At 33.8% G+C, this 24,282-nt stretch overlaps 1 protein-coding gene across 2 annotated transcripts in view; it reads left to right on the top strand.

Annotated features, from left to right (window-relative positions):
• The first annotated feature begins 341 nt into the window (after positions 1–341).
• LOC121981440 overlaps positions 342–24,282 on the top strand; it is a 29,621-nt gene continuing 5,680 nt past the window's right edge. The window contains exons 1-6 of one of the 2 annotated variants that reach the window (XM_042533958.1): positions 342–636; positions 712–829; positions 965–1,008; positions 11,462–11,572; positions 12,011–12,103; positions 12,208–12,326. In XM_042533958.1, the coding sequence (XP_042389892.1) occupies positions 545–636; positions 712–829; positions 965–1,008; positions 11,462–11,572; positions 12,011–12,103; positions 12,208–12,326 (577 nt within the window). In that variant the 5' untranslated portion in view covers positions 342–544. The remainder of the gene's footprint in view (positions 637–711; positions 830–964; positions 1,009–11,461; positions 11,573–12,010; positions 12,104–12,207; positions 12,327–24,282) is intronic. The other variant, XM_042533960.1, reaches the window with a different exon arrangement.

Genomic DNA, 24,282 nt, shown 5'->3' on the forward strand with positions numbered 1-24,282 from the left:
TGCCAAAACAATCTCTATCATATGGTAAAAGGTGATTTGTTCGTCCTCAATACCCTGCCAATCTATTTCTAAGTCAATACGGAGGAGGTAAATCACGGATGACTACTAGTCATTAGTGTAAATGATCAAAACATGAGGGAGGTTATGTTCAGTCATGTTGAGTTTCAATCCCAAGACCTCATGCGACAATACTTCATGTCTTAATCATCATACCGCCCCGAGGAGACGCCAAAACAATCTCTATCGTAATGGCATCTCGGTGTCATCTTAGGTCTCTTTCTTCATTATTTGTGTAATGGCATCCTGGTGCCTAATGTCCAGTGTGCCGGTAATGAATCGGAATCGACATGCCCAGTGTCCGGCTGGGACTGCTGCTGGTCTGGTCTATTTTACTGATATTATCACTCGAGCATTGGTTTTGTTGGGTTCGGGTGTTGGGGGACGATCGTATCTGAATCGGGATTTGACTCCGATCTCGTTGAGCCTAAAGCCTCCTAAAGCCTCCTAAAGCCTAAAGACATGGCCGTCGTTTGAATCTTCCAAAATGCTGGAAAGCTTCTTCGCAGCGAGGTCAAGTCAGTGCAGCGTTACTGAAGCCGTTCCTCCCATCACCCTTCTTTCCGGCCCTCGCTCCTGGTTTCCCTCTTCCTCCTTATTTTATCCTTCTTTCGCTGATTCCGTTCTTTGATTCTTTCACTGAAAATGAATCAGTGGGAAGACTTCTATTTTGTTTCAATTCGCAATCAACCGTGCCCGGGAGAGTCGTGGTAATGTGGTTTTCATCTGCAACAAGAGGAGGCTGGAGTACAAGCCACCCTTTTTGTCTCAGGCATTCAATTTGGATTGTGAAGCCTATTTCGTTTTGAGTTTGGATGTTTTTTTTTCCTTTTATCTTCTTTATATCCTTTTTCCCCCTGTGCTGATCCTTTTATTTTTCCTGAAATCTTTATTTCTCCTTTTCCAGGACGGTGATCCATCTGCTGATGTCCTTGAAAGAATAGAAATGAAGTAAGATATGCTTACCTCACTTGCTTCCTCTTTGCATTGCATGTCTACCTGTTTAGTATAATGGAACCGGTATCTAGAGTTATTGAGTTTGATCTTATGCCTTGTTTTTCTAGAATCCTCAAATTTTGCTACCCGCAATTAGCCTCAGTTTCTTCCTCTTTTCATTTAAATAAATTGCAGATTGTTATTAATTTTTTCTGCTGTTTCGAGGAAACTGATTGAACTCCTCAAATGTATTCAAGAGGTGTGAGTACACCAGAGATCTTTAAGGAGCTTACTCGAAGCTTTGAATTTTATTCTGTGGGGAGCAGTATAATAACCCAAAGTGTGGATGTCTTGAATGATCATATTCAAGCAGGGGTGTGATGAATGACTATCACAATTTATAGGAAGGTTTATTGAAGCTTCAAAACATAGATAATTTATGTCCAACCGCTTGATGATACCTTTAAGATGTCATTTAAGCCACCAAAATTTTTCATATTAATAATATAAAAATCATCCAAAAAACTTTAGTATGACAATAAATATACTACTGTAAATGATGAGATGCAAAGATATCAAACTGAAGTCGGGAAGGATTGACGAGTGCAAGCGCATTTGACCATATTATTATGTAAAATGCCAAGGGACTTTGGAAGGTGGCCAAAGTGATGAGAATCGGAAACCAAGGTGACCAAGAGAATTTGATCGAGTGTCCCGCATTACGGTGTGTTCACATAAATTAAAGATCAAAATTTAGTGCTTGAACCTCAACAAGTTTTATTTGTAATGCACAAGATGGAGAAGACAAAGGATTGCAAATACCATCAGGAATATGGACATAAAATTGATGATGCTTCACTTTAAGTGTTAGATTGATTGTCTGATCAGAATAGGCTACTTGAGAAAGTTTGTGGGCAGAAAAGGGAGCAAACATAGTAAGAGCAGGGAAGACCCACAATCCAGCTCAAAAACAAATAGACTTGATTAGATGGCCAACTACTGATGCGGAGAGTAACAAGAAGTCCAAGTCATATATTAGGAACAAGCTTTGTGTTTTATTCTACATATAGAGTTTGCGTATAGTTGGGATTTAGCCTTTTACAATGGAATAGACATGAGGAATAAACTTGGATCATCAAAATACTCTTGTTGTTTGACCCTAGATTGCTGACTGTTTAGTAATGAGGGCTGTGGTAGACAGTGGCAGCTAAAAAGAGATATTCTGTATTAAAAAGAGATATTCTTGAGGTGATCTGGATGATAGAGTACTACTAGGTTCATAAGGAATATACATATAACATTAGGGACTGTTGATCTATTTATGATCTCAGGATGGAGCTCTGTGTTTGAGCTGTGGAAGTGAGATTTTAGTATTAGACTTGCCTTTAGCTTATATAATGTAATTATAGGATGGTTCACTCTCAACATGCTGAGTGCTATTTTGTAAACTTCACTTGGTAATGAAGTCCTCAACTTAAAAGGAGGTGGGGGTCATGAGGAATTATCCAGAATCATGAAGCTATTTAAGAATGGACTAAAAATTAGCAGAGAGGAGTCATCTCATAAACTATAGAGTTAAAAGAAGAATATGAAGAAGGAAAGTTGGAAACCCTATAAGAAGGTTTGTGAATGAAGTTTAAGTGTTTTGAGTTTAGTTTGAGAGTAGAGGTTTATTATATTGGAAAATTGAATTCATGATCTAGCTAGCCAATATGGTGATTGTCAAGAAACCTAATGGTAGATGGAAGATGTGTGAATTTTACTAATTTACACAAAGCCCATATGAAGGATTGTTTTTCATTGCTATGGATAAACTAGATGGTAGTCAACAATGTGATGTATGAGATGCTAAGCATTTTCCTTCTGAAATTATAATCATTGTTTTTTTGAATTAAAAGAAGAGTATGAAGAAGGAAAGTTGGAAACCCTATAAGAAGGTTTGCAAATGAATTTAAGTGTTTTGAGTTTAGTTTGAGGGTAGAGGTTTATTATATTGGAAAATTGAATTCATGATCTAGTTAGCCAATATGGTGATTGTCAAGAAACCTAATGGTAATTTTACTAATTTACACAAAGCCCATATGAAGGATTGTTTTTCATTGCTATGGATAAACTAGATGGTAGTCAACAATGTGATGTATGAGATGCTAAGCATTTTCCTTCTGAAATTATAATCATTGTTTTTTTGTTGTAAAAATATGCCTCTTGCAATAAAAATTTCACTCTTATACTTTGTAGCATGACCAGGAGCATTCTTTCATGTATAAGAAGATACTCTTCCTAGTGATAATTTGCCAAAAAGTAATATCCTTAACGAACATGAAATAGACATATGTCATATGGCTATATAGTAAATATGCATTTTATTCTTTTCTAAAGATAACTAAATTAGATTTTAAAGTGTAAGCAAGTACATCTTGAATAAGGAAAATGCTATAAGTATTATTTTGAAAAAGAAAGTACAAGAAACTGTGTGTAAGGGAAATGCTGAAAGGAATGTAGATGTTGAAAATCATTATTTAATGAAAATTTCCAACATGTTTAGGTATTCATGACTAACTCTTAACTTGGCTTAAACCAGGCTTAAACCAAAAAAGACTTCAATTACCTAGCGTTTTTTGCAAAATTGAAGGCCAAAGATACACAAATTAAGCACAAAATTTCCAAGTGATTAAGATGCATGAACAAGATACATTTGTTGTAAGTATATAGTTAGCTTTCAATCTTTATATCACTAGTGTTGGTGCTGGGAGCTGAACATTGAATCTAAAGTTTTGATGTATGACTAAGGTTAAAGTTAGGTTTGTTGAGATCTAACAAGTTGGTGTCCAGTGTGCATGAGTATGCTACTTGAGAAATGATGAAGTCCTGGATGGAATCCAGGCAGTGACTAAGTCTTAGTAGATCTAGGCTGAAACGACCCTAACTTTCACTTTACTTAAATTATTTTAAGAAAAAAAATATGGGTGAGAAATACTATATATATATATATATATATATATAAATATATAAAAGCTAATTTACTATCATTTTTAAAATAAATCTCAACTGCAATAAAAATCTGAATTTACCATCCATTTAACATTAGTCTAACCCATATTATCCAAAATTATTTAAAACCAACTAGTAAATAAAAATCCAACATTTAACTTAAAAATTATTTAATTCTCTCATGAAACCTCTCATAAAATCATAAATCATAGTTTTATGCGGAAATGCTAGGTCTTCGGGAGTGTCCTTCCCTGTCTTATCCAATCAAGAGTCAGAGCCTCTTGCCTCAATCTCATCCTCACCTGCAACCATTCAAACATAGTGAGTCTAATGACTCAGCACGTTCAAACCATAATAACTAATACATAAACATACATTCATATGCATTTAAAGATACTTCTAAGAAAAAATGCATTTAACTTTAAAATTATTTGCATTTACATTCACATAGATCTTTAAAATACTTTAAGCATCATATAACTTTTTCCTCATTATAAATCATAAACATTTTAGGTGTGGTTTGTCAATTGAAAGTGACTCCCTTATCCTCTGTTCAATTGATCAATCTATAATAATAAAAAAGCACCATGGTACCAGGCGGCGGAGTTCAGCGAACCCTTATTCATTGCATCCCTTTGGCCCAAATATGGAAATCCAATACTGTGCTCCCTTTGGGGCCTTTTCCTTGTAAACGGACTCCCTTTGCATTTTTTCTTGTGGTATTCCCATCAATCATTTATAAGTTCACCGTCCGCGTTTTTGATGGACTCCTCACACATCCTCTTTGTCACAGTCAAATCACATTCCTCAAAAATATTTTTTCCTTCCTTTTCCTTTTCTTTTAAAAATAAATGACCTTTTTCTCATTTTCATGAAATAAGCATGCATCCGAAAATTTCATGCATTTAACAGAAACCTTGAGACTTATAAAACTTTTCATATAATTGTTCAAGCATTTATTATTGTTACTCGGGACAATGCCAGACCTTTTATTTTTCCCTTAAACATAACTTTCCCATTTTACCTTTTATCATACCCATAAAATCCTAAACTTTATCCTTTTGACTTTTTACCATAAACTTCGACTCGAGCCCTTCCTAAACCATTCCATATACAATTTTTTTACTTCTAAAAATTTCTCAAACATGTTGTTGAGCCTCTCGACTCGTTCAACATGACTTAACTTCCCATGCAAACACTAGGCCCATTTTTGACCCTAATCGACTCAAACCTTAAAAACTTCCTTCCCAACTCGAACCACGACTCGACTAGACCCTTACAAGCATCCTAGGGCCCTCTTGGACCACAACAAACTAGCAACTAGCCTGCACACAGTCTATGCACAGTCCTAGCCCTTTTTTCCCCTCATATCGTGCACCCTAAGTGGAGAACAAGCCCATAGCCGAGTCCTCCATGGTTCCCTCGACTCCAGACCAGTTAGCACTTCTCCTAGGATTCCTCTTGACCTTGACATGGCCCACAACCACTACTGCACGCCATGTACGACCCCTCCCCTTGCTTCCCTTAACCTCTGACCTCATGGCTCAAAAACCCTATCCATGGGTTCGGCCACTTTCCTCTCTGTCCAGACCCATCTAGCATACATGAAACATTTCTAGGACCACTAGACATCATCCCCTTACTCCTTAATGGCAGCCCTTGTCCCTAGCAATCCACAACAAATCTCAAACTTTGATAAAAACATCAAAACTTTGTAAAAATACATCAAATGCTTATAAAACTTTAACATAATCATTTTGCATGCATAATCACATAAAACATACATAATATGGATTGAATGGTGCAAAAGAAAGGTTTAAACAACATGCATTTGCGTTTAAAACGCTCGAATTTCGAATACCAGTGAGAGGAGTCGAAGTGCACGACCGGGGGATGACTTAGCTTCACTTTTCCTACTATGAAAATCACGTTTTTCTCACTATTATTTGCTGCTATATTCCACGGCTGCAACCCCTCTAGGAACCCTGGTTTGATGGTGAGATTTTTGAAAATAATACCTAAAGAGACTAGGGGTATTTAAACTTAGGGTTAATTAAGCTCACTAACCTTAGTTAATTAGGCCTAATTAAAGTCAAATACAACTGGTAAAATGTTAATAATATTAAAGTTTTCAAAATTATTTGACTAGTCTACCAAAAGTCGCTTAATTTGTTGAAAATTAGTTCTTAAAATAAAATAAGCATCGACTTGTAATTAAATAGAAAACCTATAATTTTTTTAGAAAATTTCATACTTAAATAAACATATTTTCGAGCCATTAAAATAAATATTTATTTAAATCATTTTAGCACATTTAAATTCTTCATCCATGTGGTTTACGTGGTCTTTGGGGGTGTTACAATTCTACCCCCCTTAAAATGAATTTCGTCCTCAAAATTCACTTAGTCTTGATACTTGAAAAGCTTAGACTCACATATTCACTTCATACTTAATCTAATTGACTAAAATTTTACACTCTATCACGCTTTCGTTAGGTACATATCTCCTAGTTTCTTAAGCAAATTTCATCATATTTAAAATTCCCATCAGGATTCTATGTCAGAAGATATCTTCCATCCGTCTACTAGTGTTGATTGTCGATTTGTGGAGATTATCACTTTCCCCATTATGGGTTCATCTAAGGTAATTCTTCATGATGGTATTCTCAATAGCAAGCTCTTCACTTCTAGGTTTTTAGGTATCAATTGCAGTGCATCAACATTTTCTCAGATGGCAAGTCTCTCAAAATATATTCAATCTGTGTCATTGTTTCATATAGGTAATTCTACTGCTTGCACAAAGCGATTACTAGATGAACACAGATTCTAAATTTCAGAGACTCTAAGCTGTCTGGTATTCTCTATATGCAAACCAACATCTCATCCTATTCATGTCACTCTAGCAGAAAGACCACTTTCATGAGTAAGGTTGTTAGTCGGAAAACTCCTACATCTTTATCGCCTTTTTTTTCTCTATAGCCTATAGACAATTTTTTCAATTTACTATCTGTGATTACCATTTGTAATTATTTAAACACCAACCTCAGCAACATTAAGGACCTTAGTCTTATGTCTAGGGATGAACTTGTTACTGCTAGTCCTAGGAACTGCTACTTTCCTGGCAACATCACTAGTTCTGAATCTAACTTCTTTTGATTTTGACCGCAACATTACTTTTTCAAGGTACTCCACAAGTGCACTACTTCACATCCTTTTAATAGATATATCTCATATCCTTATCCCTCACTTGTCTATTTTTTCTTCATTTCTTCTTTAGCTTCATATTCTATCCCTAAGATAGTTTTTAGGCACTCTATTTAATCCAAGATAACAATAGGCTATGACTGATAAGATGACATCTTTTCAATCTAATGGTACTTGAGCACCAGTTCCTCTTTGACAAATACATGGCTGTGAGTGGGTATTCAATTTCAAGCCTCCCAATACATTGTCTATGATGACTAAGATTACTTTGGTTTACGCTTTTCTTATATTGTCAACTATATCCTAGTGGTTATTACGTTAACTAGACATTAAAAATATTTTCCCTCTCATACTGATCTATACGAGGATTATATATCCAACAAATATCTCAGTTTGTTACTTAGGAAAGATAGCTTTCATGTGTAATCTAAAGAAATGGCTCCTTAGGGCACAATAAACTCAGCTTTGTTCTTTAGTTTCGGATGCTTAAAAGTATATAAAAAAAAATCTCAATATTTTATTATACTTGTAACGTTGGGGCACATGTCCTTTTTATTGCCGATTTGGATGATATCATCATTTCTAGTGATGATTCTCCAAGAATCATAGCACCAAAAGTATACCTTCACCATCAACTTCAAAGATCTTGGCAACCTGCCACACTTTCATAACAAAATGATTGTTCAATTAGGGGGAAAGATCTATGTTTCTCAATGTCTTAATGGAAGTATATACTTGACTTGCTCAAGCAGGATGGTATGTGAAGAGCAAAGCTAGTTGATATTCCCATAGATTCAAATGTTATATACTGATATCAGGATAAAAAGAGTTATTATCAAATTTAAAGAAATATAAGAGAACAGTTATATGCTAAACAACCTCACCTTCACTAGGCTTAACATTTTATTTATTGTATCTCTGATTGGTGAATTTTTGAAGCTTCGTATCATGATCATATAGAAGCATCCTCAAGAATTCTATGCCATTTCAAAAATGCTCTAAGAAGGATTTTTTAGACCATGATGATAGCCATTTACAAACTATAGGTATATCAATGTAGATTGGGCAAACTCTTCATAGTTTACATCAATATTGTGCTCTTCTTGGGGATAACTTAATATTTGAAGAGCAAGAATAAAATTGTTTTGGCTAGGTTAAGTATAAAAGCATAGTACAAAGCTATTACTCTTGTTACATCTAAGCTTATCTTGTTCAATAATAAATTCAATATGTAAAGCTCTTACTATTTCTTTGCTTTTGCAAATTGTCGGCTAACCTTTGGAATTTCATTTTCGTTTATCCCCTATACCTAATTCCATTAAAACAACTAAGGATCAATGACATGTAGCCCTATTGTAGCAACCACATTAATGGAATGATAAACTCTAGGCTTGAGGGAATCGGTCAAAACATTGCACCCGACTAATGTAATATAACTAGTTACTTCCTCTCTCTCTCTCTCTCCTACTTATTGATCCAAGAAAACCGACCCTTAATGGTTTAAAATAAACATTTAAGAACTATTATACATTGAATGATATAATAACTAACATTGTACTTTAAGTAAAATTTTAATGAACTTAGTGACTATTTATAAAAAAAAACTATTTTAAAGTTATGACATGCTATAACTAAAATTATAATTTAAGGGAATTTTTGTCTCTCTTAATTTTAGTAGCTCTAATGATTTTATTATTCAGTAATAATCAAATATTTTTTTATATTTTCTTATATAATATGGCTATTTTAAGAAAAAATCACTTTGGTAAAAAAAAAAGAATAAATCATAGCCAACATTAATGAAAGTTTAAATAATTCAATATAACATAACTTAACTTTCAAAAAAACTCAAAAATAACAACAAAATATTTAACCTTTTAACTTAATGTTCATAAAAGTAAACTTACAGACTTGTGGTTTCACTCCTTGAACTTCTCGAAACCGGCAATAAGCATAATCCTTACAAGATCCTTGCTCTGATACCAACTGAAACGACCTTAACTTCTACTCTACTTAAATTATTTTAAGAAAAAAAAATATGACTGAGAAATACTCTCTCTCCCTATATATATAATATAATATTTAAAAGCTAATTTACTATTATTTTTAAAATAAATCTCAATGGCAATAAAATTATGAATTTACCAACCATCTAACATCAGTCTAACCCATATTAAAAGGGCAGCCCGACGCACGAAGCTCCTGCCATGCGGGGTCCCAGGGAAGGATCCATTGTACGTAGCCTTACTCTGCTTTTTGCAAGAGGCTGTTTCCAGGATTCGAACCCGTGACCTTTTGGTCACATGACAACAACTTTACCGTTACTCCAAGGCTCTCCTTCCAGTCTAACCCATATTATCCAAAATTATTTAAAACCAACCAACAAATAAAAAATCTAACATTTTAACTTAAAAAGTATTTAATTCTCTCATGAAACCTCTCTTAAAATCATAAATCATAGTTTTATGTGGAAATGCCAGGTCTTCGGGAGTGTACTGCCTAGCCTGGTCCAATCAAGAGTCAAAGCCTCCTACCTCAATCTCATCCTGACCTGGAACCATTCAAACCTAGTGAGCCTTGGATTGGGGTTGCTTCTCCGTTCCTAGGAAGGGTTCTCCCCCTTGGGGGAACCCTACGACTTCCATCTTCTCCGATCCGAACGATCTGTCCACCTCTAGAGCAAGGATTACATGCAAGAAGACCAGCAACGCATTGATAAGCTTTCTCCTCTCTTTATCTCATTTATTGAGTTGTAGATTGTTTAATTTATTGTCTCTTGTTTGAGTCCTTTGCAATGGAGTAGATCTCCAGATCTAGGATGCAGGAAGTAGTTGTGATGTGATGCGATGTATGAACTATGTATTTGGACATTTTCTTATTCAATGAAGTATTTATGCCATGTTCTATATGGGTTGTACCTTGTATGTTTTTGACAAAATGTGTGTGAGGTCACTTTATATAGATGTAGAGTTTTGTTCACCATGAGAGGAGATACTCTAGTTTGTTTAACTGGGGACCTTGTGACAGAGGGTATCCCTTACTTTCTAGGGTATTGTCCTTGAAACGGAGGGTAATTCCCTACAAGGGAAGCTAATTGGAGTTTAGAGGGCTTCTCCCAAATTAATGTTAAGGAAGTGATTTGGGTAATCTAGCGATTGTATAATCGGGGAACCTTTGACAGAGGGTATCCTTTTAGCCGGACTTTCTAGGTTACCTCTTCTAGTTAATTGCATTAATCTACCGTAGGAAGTAAATTGGTTAACTCTAGTGATTGTATAATCGGAGGGCCCTCAAGTAACCCTTTAGCCAGACTTTCTAGAGTTACTTCTTTACTTAATGGTGTTAGAACTTGGGTAAACTCTGCGATGCGACCTGCGCAGGGTTGTGCCGGACTTTAGTTAGAATTCCTACAGGAGTGTAAATATGAAGTTAGGTAGATGAACAATGCACATTCATGAGCCAACCTTCTATTGTCTAGATAACTCAATGTGAAAAATTAATTAGTGTCCCTACGATTGATATTTTATTACTTGATGACAACCGTGCACTTGTGGATTGTACACATCAACGCACTTATGGCAGTGGCCTCAATCTACCACTAGAAGTTTAAATTTTTCTGTTGGTGAAGTTTATGATAATCAACAAGCTTCTTAGAAGTGCTATGTTGAGATTGTCTAGACCGACCTAAAGAGGGCCTATATAGTTGGTAAGTCTGAAATGACGAGGTAAAATATGGCCACATGGTTTGTCATACCTAAGTTGTCGGCTCTCAAAATCAAACATTCAACCTGTCTATTCTAGTGTTTTCCTGGTTAAAGAGTATTGCCTCCCGTTTGTTAGATAGTCATAAATTACATAAAAGAGAATTGAAATTCTGAAGCATTTTCAAAAACAAATTTCTAGTCATTGTTTGCACTTTTGAACTTCAGGAAGGGATGCGGACCTTGCATGACATGGATTTGGAGTTGCTATTTCTGATTATCATGAGTGAACTCATTGCCTGATCAGATGACCTGAGTAGAAGATACTGATTTCTTTGGACCACAAACCACTGAGGACCATATACCTTCAACGTTATTGCATCTCCAATCTCTTTTAGAAGGGCTTTGTTTTAATGAATGTATATGAATTGAATTGTCAAAATAATTTTGGAGTTTAATTACCGCCTATTTGCAGGTTTTAGCATTGGGCATTGCAGTGGCTTATCCAAACAAAACAATCAGATGCATCTAACTTTTAAATGAGTTGGGGCCTCAACATTATTCTGTTTGCAGGTACATTGAAGACTATAATGGAATGATGAAGTATTTTGCAGCTTTTCACCTGCACAAGACCTTTCCTGCTGCAATTGTCATTGATGATTTTGAAGATCATTTTATTGATAGGTATTTCTTTCACTTATTTGTTGATTTATAGTCAAATATGAAACAAATCAAAGTCATGGTGTAGCTACCTATAAATTTCTGGTTACCCTCTTTTATGAACATTGATTACCCCATGCAATGCGCCAATTAGAAAGAAGCTTCCGTCCAGCAATGACTTCTTGATCCATAACTGTAGTACACAATTAACTAGTTGTCTAAATAGAATATTTGCAATTTCACAGCAACAACTTGTGATTACATTAAGTTCCTAAAATGTGTATTAATATATCTATCTCTATGCCATTTCTTTCCTTGCATATGAGTATAATTTTGGGAATAATAATATATACACATATGAATGTTACATCTTGTTTCTGGTAGTAATGGACCAAACTTCCAACCACCCCTATTTATTACCTGTTTGTGCATTGTAACCTACTATGTCTAATTCATTTCTAGGACCTGTAAACAGAGATATGGCAATGCAAGGGGTCGGGATCTAGCCATGGCCCGATGTCTTGCTTTATGCCGAGATGCAATACTACATGCAAAGTAAGAAACCCTTTGAGCTCAATATTTGTATTTTATTTAATTTCCAATTGATTACTAGTACTGTGAAACTCAATTTTTTTCAAACATTTTATATGCATCTTTAGCCAAAAACTGGAAGACCAAGCTTCGTGTAAACTTCTATTGGCTGATACGCACCAAGGAGACAACCCAAGGCTGCTATTTATCTATAAGAGATGGGTGCATTGCATCTTGACAATTCATGGTGAGTTTTTATAAATTTGTTAATTTAAATAATTAATTCAATCACTTTCTTATCATGCTATATGTTTTGTTATTGTTCTCCGATTTTACTTGCACATTCTCAAAAAGACACCGATTTTGTGCTCCCTAATTTATGGTACACATCATTAAAAAAAAAGTCATATCCAATTTAGTCATAAAAAAATCTTCATTCATTATTTTTTTTACTTGCACTTAATTTGCTTATCATCCATCATGTTTACTTGCATTATCAATATTTCAAAAATGTGAGGCATCAACCAAATCATACTCATGTGAATCACGAACATAATGGCTATTATTGTTCAGATAGTATTCCATTTAGGAATGACATATATACAAGATCACAATCACATCATCCCATATCTAAAGAAAAATCTAATTATTTCAACGAACCATGTGTTAGGCTAACACATGCCCCTATATTTGATGGGACTAGGAACCTTAATGTATTTCTTGATTGGTTACACTATATTGAAATTATTTTGACCAATATAATTTTTCCTCTATTGAACAAGTATGATTTGCCAAATTCACCCTCATGGGACTTGCTAAAACTTATTGGCGATGTGTCCAAAGTGGACAAGACGCTATTATACACTAGCATGAAATGAAAAAACAACTAATGGAAAGATATCTCCCACCAAACTTTAAGAGACAATCTTCCTAAAGTCAATTTTCAAAATCATCATATGAAGAGTTGTGGTCAAATAAATCTTCTAATAGCTCAATCTCAATAAAATATATTTCTAATGACCATCTAGAAGAACCCTCTCTTGACACTTTAAGCAAGTCTCTTAATAATGTAACTTTAGAAAAATCTCTTGTTGACTTGACCTCTGTAGAGACTAATTGACTTGATAATAATCATGACTTAGATTCTCAAATTATGACTCATTAATGTCATCAAAATAAATTAAATGAGAAAACTAAAGAGAACAACCATCATGATATAGTAATGTAAGATAACAATTTAAAAATTTACAAATCACTTGACATAAATTCGTTCATATTTACTTCATTTGGTGATATTGTGAGAAAGATTATTATAATGCTTGTTTATTTAACTTTCCAACTTAGTTAAACACAAGTTCAATTTTTAAATTGGAGGATAAGCTAATTTACTAGGAGAAGTTTGAACATTAGTCTCCGTATGTTGATTTTGTTATAGGCTTTGCGGAATCGTCCTCATCTTTTATCACCTTCACATTACATAATTTCAACAAAGACATGAACATCATTCTTGTCATACAATAAACTTAGATGTTTCCTACTCGTTGGAAAGGACGACCAAAAGGAGATATCTCTAAGTTAAAATGTAAAAATAAAAACAAAGTGCATTTATTTTTTTTTCATTGGAAGGGACATCCAAAGAATTACTAGAAGTTCAAGCATTTGTCTCTATATGTTGACTTTTTTACAAATTCATGGAAGTATCCTCATCGTTATCACCTTCACATTATATAATTTCAACAAAGACATGGATATTATTCTTTTCGTACAACAAACTCAGATGTTTTCTTACTCATTGGAAAGGACGACCAAAAGAAGATATCTCAAAGTTAAAATATAGGGTTACCAAAGCAATTATTCCCTATGCTCGAAAAAGACGATCCAAGAAGAAAAAGTCAACAACTTGTAGGAGTGAGTTTTTCTCAGCGAAGGAGAATAATGCAAACAAGGAACTATATTGGCATAAAAAATGTAATAATTGAAGAGATAAACCAACAATTATTCAGTTCGACAAAAGAGGCGCCTCTGCTTCATTACTATTACACCTTTCTATTTGACCAAGTAAGGAAACACATTGACATAAAAAAGGAAATGACCAAAGAAATAAATTAACATTGTTTGACTGAGCTAAAAAGCTGTCTTGGTTTCAAACTACACCTTCCTATTGGACGGAGTCAAGTTCTCTTCAATTGAGGAGAATAATGCAGTCAAATTTTTTTTTTAAAGTTTAAGTTGTTAATTTTAAAGTTAGCTTGAACTTTTAAAAAGTTGTTTAGTTTTTTTAGAAAAGTCTATTAGGGTTTTATTAGAAAAATTAGGGTTTTATGCTATTTTATAAAAAATAGGCCGTGCCCTCAAACTATAAAAAGGGGTTAGGATCCTATGCATTCATCATGTTAAGAGTCAATACAATTTGCAATTTCCTTTTCTTTAGGTGAGAATTGACAACTCTCCTCTGGGAGAGGATTGTATCCTTGTTCACTTCGTTGTGCTACATCAAAAGGTATTAGAGCTTTCCTTTGGGTGAGAATTGTATCTTTGTCCTTTTATTGTGCTGGATCAATTGGTATCAGAGCTTTCCTTTGCATGAGGATCGTATCTCTATCCTTCCATTGTGCTACATCAAGACACTTCCAAATAAAGAATCTTGGTGGTGGAATAAGGTAAGAAAAGGCCAAGAAAACAATGAGTGGAGCTAGAATGAAGTTTTCAAATGCTTGTATTGACAATATAATACAAAAATGGAAAGGAACATTTTATAAAATAGTTAAAATGAGAGAAAGAAAAACAAGAGATCTTACCAAAATAAGTTGCATTAAAGATGAATCCAATAAGGTAGCAGCGATAGATGATGAAATAATGGAGCTACGAAAGTGGTATTTTTATTAACTTTTTAATGAACGTTTAGGTGACCAATTTAACTTAGGAAATTTAAGTAGATTAGGGAAAATTTTTATTGAAGAATTTACATTAAATGGCATGCAAAATGCAAAATCAGTTGAATTAGATGATGTTCCAATAGAGGTATGAAAATGCCTATGGAAGTAGGGTATTGAATAACTTACGAAGTTCATGAGCTAATGAATTATACCATGAAATTTAGAAAAAAATTAAGGGAAGACCAAGGTGATCAAGAATTAGTTTAAATTAATATATGAAAGGTCAACAATATAAATTATACATTTTCTTAGAAAATTGATTGAAAATATCATGAAAAGAAAGACTTACACATGATTCATCGACCTAGAAATAGCTTAGATTAAGTTTTGAGAAAAATTATGTGGATAACTTTAGAAAAGAAAGGTGTTAGCGTAAAGTATATTTAAACAATTAAGAATATGTATGAGAATCTAATGACAACAGGAAAGACTATAAAAAGATTAACAACAGTGTTTTTTTATAAAGCCAAGGTTATGTGAAGGATCATTTTTTATAATAATCATAAATGAACTCATTGGACACATCCAAGACACGTTATAATGGTGCATGCTGTTTGCAAATGACATTGTTTTGATGATGAGACACATGAGAGTAGATGTTGAGGTTGAATTTTAGCTGAAAATACTTTTTAGGCTTACGAGATAGAATTTAGAATATATAAAATTTAATTTTATTAATGGTAGACGTAACAAGACAATTGTTAAGATAAGAGATAATAAATTACCTATAATTGTGTAACTCAGAGTTTTAAGTATATAAGAATTTAGGATCAATGGAGGAGTTGATAGAGATGTTTTATATAGGATTCAAGCAAGATGGTTAAAATGGAGACAAGTCTTCTTGAGGTGTTCTTTGTGATTGTAAAGTACATATAAAGTTTAAAGGGAAGTTTTACAAAACGATGGTTAGATCTAATATGTTAGTTGGAGCTAAATGTCGAGCTATGAATTGAACACACGAGTAGAAGATGAGAGTTGCAAATATGAGAATGTTAAGGTGCATGTACCGATTGAGGATGGAAAGAGAGAAAGTCAACATTGGTTAAGATAGTATGGATATGTATTTAAGCGACAAATAAATGCCCTAGTTGGGCGATGTTGAATCACAAATATGCATATCAATCGAGGAAGAAAGAGGCCAAAAAGACTTGGTTAGGAAGTATAAAATTCATTTAAATATAAACAAGGATATACTAGAGGATTAAATCTAATGGCGTAAGAGGATCCATATAGCCGACTTTAGTTGGTGGGATAAAATTTGGTTGCTGTTTTCAATATTTTAGAATGAGTTATATTCTGTGGCATTTACTCATTTAGAGTTGAGGATTAAGAAAAACTTATAAACATTCAGAATGACTAGAGTATTACACTCAATATATTGGAAAATTTTTGTTTCACCACTCAAGTTTATCTGTACTTTCAAAATGTCTCTCGCTCGATTATTTTACACCTTCAACTACACACTTTGTTGAGAAATTTTATAGAATATGCAAATTTTTAGCTACAATAAAATGAGGTCACATGTTTGTCATATTATTATTCCATTAAGATACTTAATGGGGTTAGTGGATGGAGGTAAAACGACGAGTTTTAAAACATTTGGGGAGGGTATATTGATGATTTCAAAACACTGGAGGGCTTTTGAAAAAGTAGGAAAATTGTAAAGGTAAATGAAGTTTCCTACAATATAGATTTTATGTTAGTTATATGTACTATATTATTTGATGATCAAAATTTAGATATTTTGCATTAGGTCAATGGTAAAAAACATTGATGGTGCAGCATCTCTATTTTAGTACAGTTGTGGATCAAAGTTTTTTTTTCTCCTTTAGATTGGTTACTGAAATTGCATAAAAAATGTGCACAAGTTGATCTACTACCGTGGATGGGGCTAAGTTCTTTAGAAGTGAAAGTTCAATTGCTTTTAACAAAAATTTAGATCAAATCATGGCACACATGACAAGACACTTACCAAATTAATTGGCATACTTATGCATAATTAATAAAGTACAGCTCCAGCGATTTGGTCTGCATTTCAATTGAGTACATTCATGCCCCAGGAGCTATGTTGCCAACTATTATCTGTGAAAACACTGCATTTTTTGTATCACAAAACATATAACAAGCAAGTAGGGAAGCATTCTCTCATGCCTTAGCCAATGTTAATCCATGGAATAACAATCTTTGCTTGGTGTCTCTGAGTTATAGTAATGTCAAAGAAAAACATGCCTCAATTGACAAAAATCATCCGTGAGTTTCTAGTGCAACCAACTTGATAGACATTCTGAATCAAGGAAGGTGGGTAAACATACAAAATAAACTTAAAAGTGGCAGCATGATGTATAAAAATAAGGTTAAAAGCATTCAATCATGAATAATGATTATAAATATTAAATGATGGATAGAAATTATCAATAATGCAACATAAAAATGACTTAGAAACTTTGTAAAATTGCAAAAAACATTCAATCATGTCTATGCCCCTGTTAACAGCAACAAAATCCACCACTAGTCACTAAAACTATGCAGCAACTAACTCAAAATTCCACAACTAAAGATGACTGCATTTTTATTAGTATAATATCAACTATTGTTGCAAAATGTGATTACGCTCACCCAGGTGCCCCTCATAGTCCGCCTCTAGGTTATATGAAGGGAGGTAAATCATGGAGTTAGCTTATAACCGACCGCCAAGTTGGCTAGGGGGTGAGAGGGTTTTTTTTTCCCTAGGACATGCATCCGTTGGGAATTGATCTCTTGCCCTATTGTAACAAGTCTGTAATATAATATCAACTAACTGCTTAGTGAGCGTCCTTGAACCCATCTTCAAATGGTATTATACCCTTGCACTCTTGGGTTAGAGTGTGGTGTACATATACACTCCAACTTAAAGGGCGCCCAAAGTTAGGTTGATTGTATTGCATTTAACACTCAATGTGTCAACGTGGCCACCTGCAGATAAGGCAGAATAAAATCGATATAACTACTAAAAGTGCAGAGACAATCCTATAAGCAAAATGCTTGATTTGTAATAAAGTTGTCGTTCACTAGTAATCATCCAGTGGTATGTTGTCATTCAACATATTCTAACCTAAGACAATGTGTCTAATTATTTCCCATTGTGAATGTGAACAGTAACAACAATACTGAAATGTAGGTTATTCATCAAAAGCAACTTAATAATACTGCATACAGAACCATATGAAATACCACCTACATATAAATATATATATACTGTATAAATTATGAACATGAATAATCACATATAACAGACTGCCACAATGTGAAAACAAAAGGACATGATAATATAGATCGTACTATGTAAAACATATGCAAATCATCAATATCAGTATAAGTACAAATAAGGAAGCTATATAAATATAAAGGGAGTGAAACAAACTATGCAAGACAAAATAAGGTAAATTGAGTTATTGTAAGACTTGATTTCATGAAGACCAGCCTTAAGAAATGATCCTTTTGACCACTGTCATCAATCCGTCTCTCTACATCAGGAAATAACACAACTGGCACACAAGTTTGCATCCATAAACCAATTCAAACCTTGAAGTTACCACATCCTTTATACTCAATTAAAACAACGCTATACCTCAAACCCTGGTTCGACTAACAATTCCAAAGAATCCATCCTCAAGAAATACTAAGCTTGACCAATCAATCAATTTAGACATGCCATCACAGTTAGCTCTCTTTGTCTACATCCTCAATATTTCCTATACAATTTGCATCAACATTATCAATCATGTAAAGTATACTAAAAGATAAACACACTATTATGCTTCTATAATCATAGACCCTATTGGATCAAGAGACTCTGGGAAAGGGGGTTGTGAATAATGTAATCAAAGTTGTTATTTGATCTTCCTCGTCTCTACAATTTATTAGTTTCACAAGGAAATAAATAGAAAAATAAACACAAGAAACAAGCACACTAATACACAAACTATTTTATGTGGTTGGGAACTCTTGGTTCCTATTCCACTTACACTTCTGAAGTCATCATTATATTTTCTCCTCTTTGGACAATAAGGAAGAAAAATCTCTTACAGCAAACACAGAGAATATAAAAGTACAACTAAATAATAAAATAATGCATGAACTAAAAATTACACAAAAGAACATTACTTGCTTTTGGTCACTGGATTGCTCACAATGACCTTGGAATGCAACAACTCTCTCTAAAATTGATCTTTTGTTCGAGCAACCTTCCCTTTCCGTTTATAATTGCTTTTTGAATGCCATCGGTCGATTAGTTGTTGTTGATTAGTTGATTCCGCTAGCCTCGGATTTTATTTACAACTGTTATCCCATCATCATAGCCTTCAGGCATCTATTTGTTGATAATCTTATGACTTCATCAATTAATTAGCTTTATCAATCAACTGGATATTGCATGTCAGTTGACTCATCCATGATACGTCGCTATTTCATTTGGATCTAGACCTGTGTTCATCAGCTCACTAGTTGCTCATCATCAATCGACTTAATTGTGACATGTCGTTTGTTTTGCTTTGATTTGGACCTGCTTATCTCCTGACTAGTTCATCAAACAATCGGACTAGATAAAATTGAGTCTGAATCCTTTATGTCACGATCTTGTCGCTCTCATTAAGTGAACACATCATCTGTTGACAAGTAATACACCATTAGTCAACCACGCTTGAGTTTATTGCAACTACATTATCTGTTGACCGAATCTTTTGTTGACTAGACTATCAGTCAATTGTTCATTAGCAACTGATTGCACCATTAATTGATTGCTTTACCCATATTGGTCACCTATTTTACCCCAAATCTCATCAAACCACATCTTCATGGTTTTAGGTTCATCTAATGAATGACATTGATTCTAATCACACGAGGGCTGAATCCATGTCATACCAAGAGACTTCATGTCTCCAAAACTTTCTCATGTGCCTAATATGATCTTGACTAACTATGACTTCCAATGTCTATAGGTCAATTATTTGAGACTTTCTCCGTTGCCCAACACCACTAGGACTTCCACTTGTCCAGTTTCAGGTGAAACTTGACCCGTCATAACTTCCACTTTCCTAGAGTCCTTTGGACTTCAACCTTGCCTAGAGTTCATTCCTCTAGGACTTCAACACATGCCAAGTATCCAGTCATACTTGAACTTCCACTTTCAACACCGGTTGACTTCCTCCAGTGGCACGCGTCTAGTCTACTTGACTTACCTAAACTTCCTATCAATCAATTGTCAGATCCACTTGGACTTTTTCCCTTGCCAACGTCTGTTGGACTCTCCATGTCTTTGCCAACACTAGTTAGTCTTTGACCGATGACAAATGTCTAGTTAATCTTAACTCATTTAGATCTCTACTTGATTCCTCATCTTCAATCATTGAACATATTATTCAAACATATTGCTTAAACATCAAAATTCTTTGCCATGTCAACTTTGACTAAGGGCCGATTGTACTAATAATTTCTTCCATTTTGATGTTTGCTAATATATTTAACTTAAGCTTATCCATCAGTCCAACTTCTCACATTCTAAGAAAAAACCTAAATGAAGATTTTCTAATTTAAACTCTTTATTTCCCCTTTTAGAATACATCAAAAAGATTCACCCATAACCTTCTGAATCCAAGTCCAATATCTATGCCTTGGGCATGTTATCCAAAGCTCAACCTTGAGCTTATCACTTAATCAAGGTGGGTACCTCCCTTTATTCCAATCTTATTTTCTCAACTCCTTTCCCTAATTTAGGGAAGCCCCTCTCCCTCCTAAGGAAATGCATTTTCTGAGTATCTCTCCCTTTGAGATCGTACCAACAATTATTTTGAAAAACTGCCAACTTATCTAAATGCAACAAATGAAATATCTTGAATACTTTAAACAATTGTTATAGAAGAAGACTGTTTACAAATTCTTTGAAAAATGCAGTAACAATAAAAGTATTTTAAAAAAAAAACTTGTAAAGACTCAAAATTGGATTTTAAAATATCATGGTGAAATGCCTTTTTAAGTGACAAAAGGATGTGTAGTGGAAATTTGGTTTTAAAAGGCTTAATAGTGAAATTCATGCCAATGCTTTAGGAGATATGAAAGCAATAAATAAAAAATTGACATTGGTATTTTATGTGGTTCAAAACTCTTATTTTTAATCCACAGTCTATGGATTCATAAGGTGAGTCGCCCCTTGAAAACTACTATACTTTTCCCTTTTCGAAAATCTTCCTAAGGTAGAGAAACATTTTTACAAAGCTAGTTACACCAGATGAATAAGTAAAAAGGGAAAAAGTAAATGGAAAAACCCAAGAATAGTAAAAGTAACAACAACCACCATCAATCTTTATCCCACTAGGTGGGATCGACTATATGGATCTTTCTACGCCATTGAGCTCTATCCCATGCTATTTCATCATTTATATTTAAATAAATTTTATCTTGTTTTATTGTTACTATACCAAGTCTTTTTTTTTATCTTCTTCATTTGATGTGCATATTTGTTATAGTTTCACATCGCCTAATTAACGCATTTAATTATCGTCTAAATACATGTTTATACCATCTTAAAAGTATCTCTCAAAGTTTTTTCTCAATATGTGCAACCTCAACTTTCTCTTTAATATTTTTATTTCTTATTCTGTCCATCCTTGTATGTCCGCACATCCACCTTAACTCCCTCATCTCTACAACTCTTATCTTCTGCTCATGTACTCGAGTTATAGTCTAACATCCAGTTCCATATAACATAGCAGGTCAAATCGTCATTTTATAAAACTTATTTAAGTCATAGAGGTATTCTACGATCACAAACAACACCTGACACTCTCCATTTCAACCCTCCTGCATCTCTCCATCCTTCTTAGAAAATAATCATAAATACTTAAAACTCACGGTTACAGATAACTCGCCATCTCGTATCTTAACAATTGGTTTTATTACGTCTAATATTACTAAACTTATTTCACATATTCTATCTTTACTCTACGTTTAAAACCTTTCATTTCTAGCACTTCTCGTCAAGATTTGAGTTTAACATTTACTCTTGCACGTGTTTCATCTACCAAAACAATATTATCTGCAAACAATATGCACTATGATATCGTATCTTGGATGTATCCAGTGAGTTCGTCCATGATTAGTATGGACTTAGAGTTGATTTTTGATGTAACCCTATCCTTATAGGAAACACTTCGGTTAATCCACTTAGTGTCTTCTCTTTTGTCATTATATCATGATATATCTTTTCTAGAATTCTCCATATAATTTTCTTTATCAATTTTTTCTAAGTCGATGAATACTAGGTGTAAGTTGCTTGAGAAGATGTATAACTTCTAGTGTCGACCTTCCAAGCATAAATCCAAATTGATTTTTTATCATCATGGTCTCCTTAGTCTTTTTTTTTGAAATCTTTTTTAAAGTTTTATGGTATGACTTATTAATTTAATACCTCTATAGTTAGTGTAATTTTGTACGTCTTCTTTGTTCTTATATAAGATAACTAGAGTACTTACCCTATTAGGTATTTTTTCCGTTTTTATAAAATTATTTAATACCTTGCTTCCGTAGGCATTTTTATATTTATATTGGAATATCATCTGGTTCAACTACTTTTCCATTGTGCATTCCATTTAAAACTTGTTCTATTTCTGAAGTTTGAATTATAATAAAAATTTAAATTTCTATACTCATTTGACCTACTTAAATTATTTAAGTTGATCACTTGAACCTTCATTAAAAAATTGATGAAGATATCTTTTTCATCTTCCATCACTCTTTTATTTTCTCATCGTTTAATAATACTTTATTGCATTCATCTTTAATACATCTTATTTAAGTAAGATCTTTTGTCTTTCTCTCCCTCGTTTTAGTTATTTTATAAATGTCTGTTTCTTCTTTTGTATCTAATTTTCGATATAAGTCTTCAAAAATTTCATTCTTGACTTCATTCCCTATTTTCTTGCCTTTCTTGGCTACTGAATACTTTTTTAAGTTTTCTTTATTCTTACTAGTGTTTTCTTGGCTATTCACTTTCTTCTGTATTTTCTCATTTCACCACTAAGATTCTTTATTTGATGGTGAACGCCCCTTTTACTCACCGAGGACCTCTTAGCTACTATTTTCAACATTGATACCACCTTTTCCCATGTCGTATTCGAGTTGCCGTGTATTTATCCTAATAATAGTAAAAGCAAAGGTGAAAATTTGCAAAATAAGAAATACTCAATGAAGAACTTGAGTGTCGCAAAATCTTGCTATACATGGAGAGCACTTGTTGCTATTTTTTTAATGTAGTAGAATGTTTTTGGAATGCTTTATTTGAGCGGCCTTTGCTTACTATTTATGGAATCAGATCAATCAGCATTAATCAACTAGTTAGTGTTAATTAGTTGAGTGATCCACTCTTCTCGGATCTTATTTGCAACTAGCCTTGTGTGATTGTTACTGCTTCTAGTCAATTGTTACTTGGCTGTTAGTCAACTATTCTGACATCAGCCGACTTAATTTGACTCTTAGCTGACTTTGCTAAATCAATCTTTCACACATCCTCTGTTCCACCTGATTTGGACTATTCATCTGTTGATAAGTTTGTTAGTCTACTGAACCAGATAAAATTGTAACCGAATTAGTTGGATCATGATCACGATGTGTTGACTGTATCCTTTGTCAACTTTGTCAGTCACTGAGTCTGTCATGAGTGAAGTATTCCTTAGATCACGAGTGACCCAAATCTAATCACAACTGATTTCTTTTATCATGACTGTCATCTATCTTGTGTTATTGGTCAACTGTGCCTTTGTTAGTGGTTGATTGGATCAAATCATATCCTGTTTAACGTTTATTTTATTTGAACTGAGTTTTACTTTTAGTCGATTGGACTTGGAACATAATCCCATCTATTGTAAGTCTTGGTTAACCATAAAAATCAGTTGTTTGTTCACTATCTGCAATTGATTGATCCGTTGAGTGTTGCCTTGAAACACATCTTCGCTCAAGTAAGAAAGCTACTAGAAGAATTACCTTCTTGACTTCTTCGTCCTTGACCTACTAGGCTTCATCATCTGCCAAGTTCTTCACCGTATGTTTTTGAGATAAGATGAATTGTCAGATAAAGTGATGGTTGAGCTAAAACTACATTATGATGGCTATTGTCCGGTCAGCAACAATTTTACTCCGGCCTGTATCATAAAAGTTTTCTAGGTTAATCAATATTTGATGCCATCCTACTAGATTTTTCACTTTTGTTCTGGTGTGTTTTTATTCAAAGAAACTTCA

The sequence above is a fragment of the Zingiber officinale genome, chromosome 5A, assembly GCF_018446385.1.
Source record: "Zingiber officinale cultivar Zhangliang chromosome 5A, Zo_v1.1, whole genome shotgun sequence".
Classification (NCBI taxonomy): domain Eukaryota; kingdom Viridiplantae; phylum Streptophyta; class Magnoliopsida; order Zingiberales; family Zingiberaceae; genus Zingiber; species Zingiber officinale.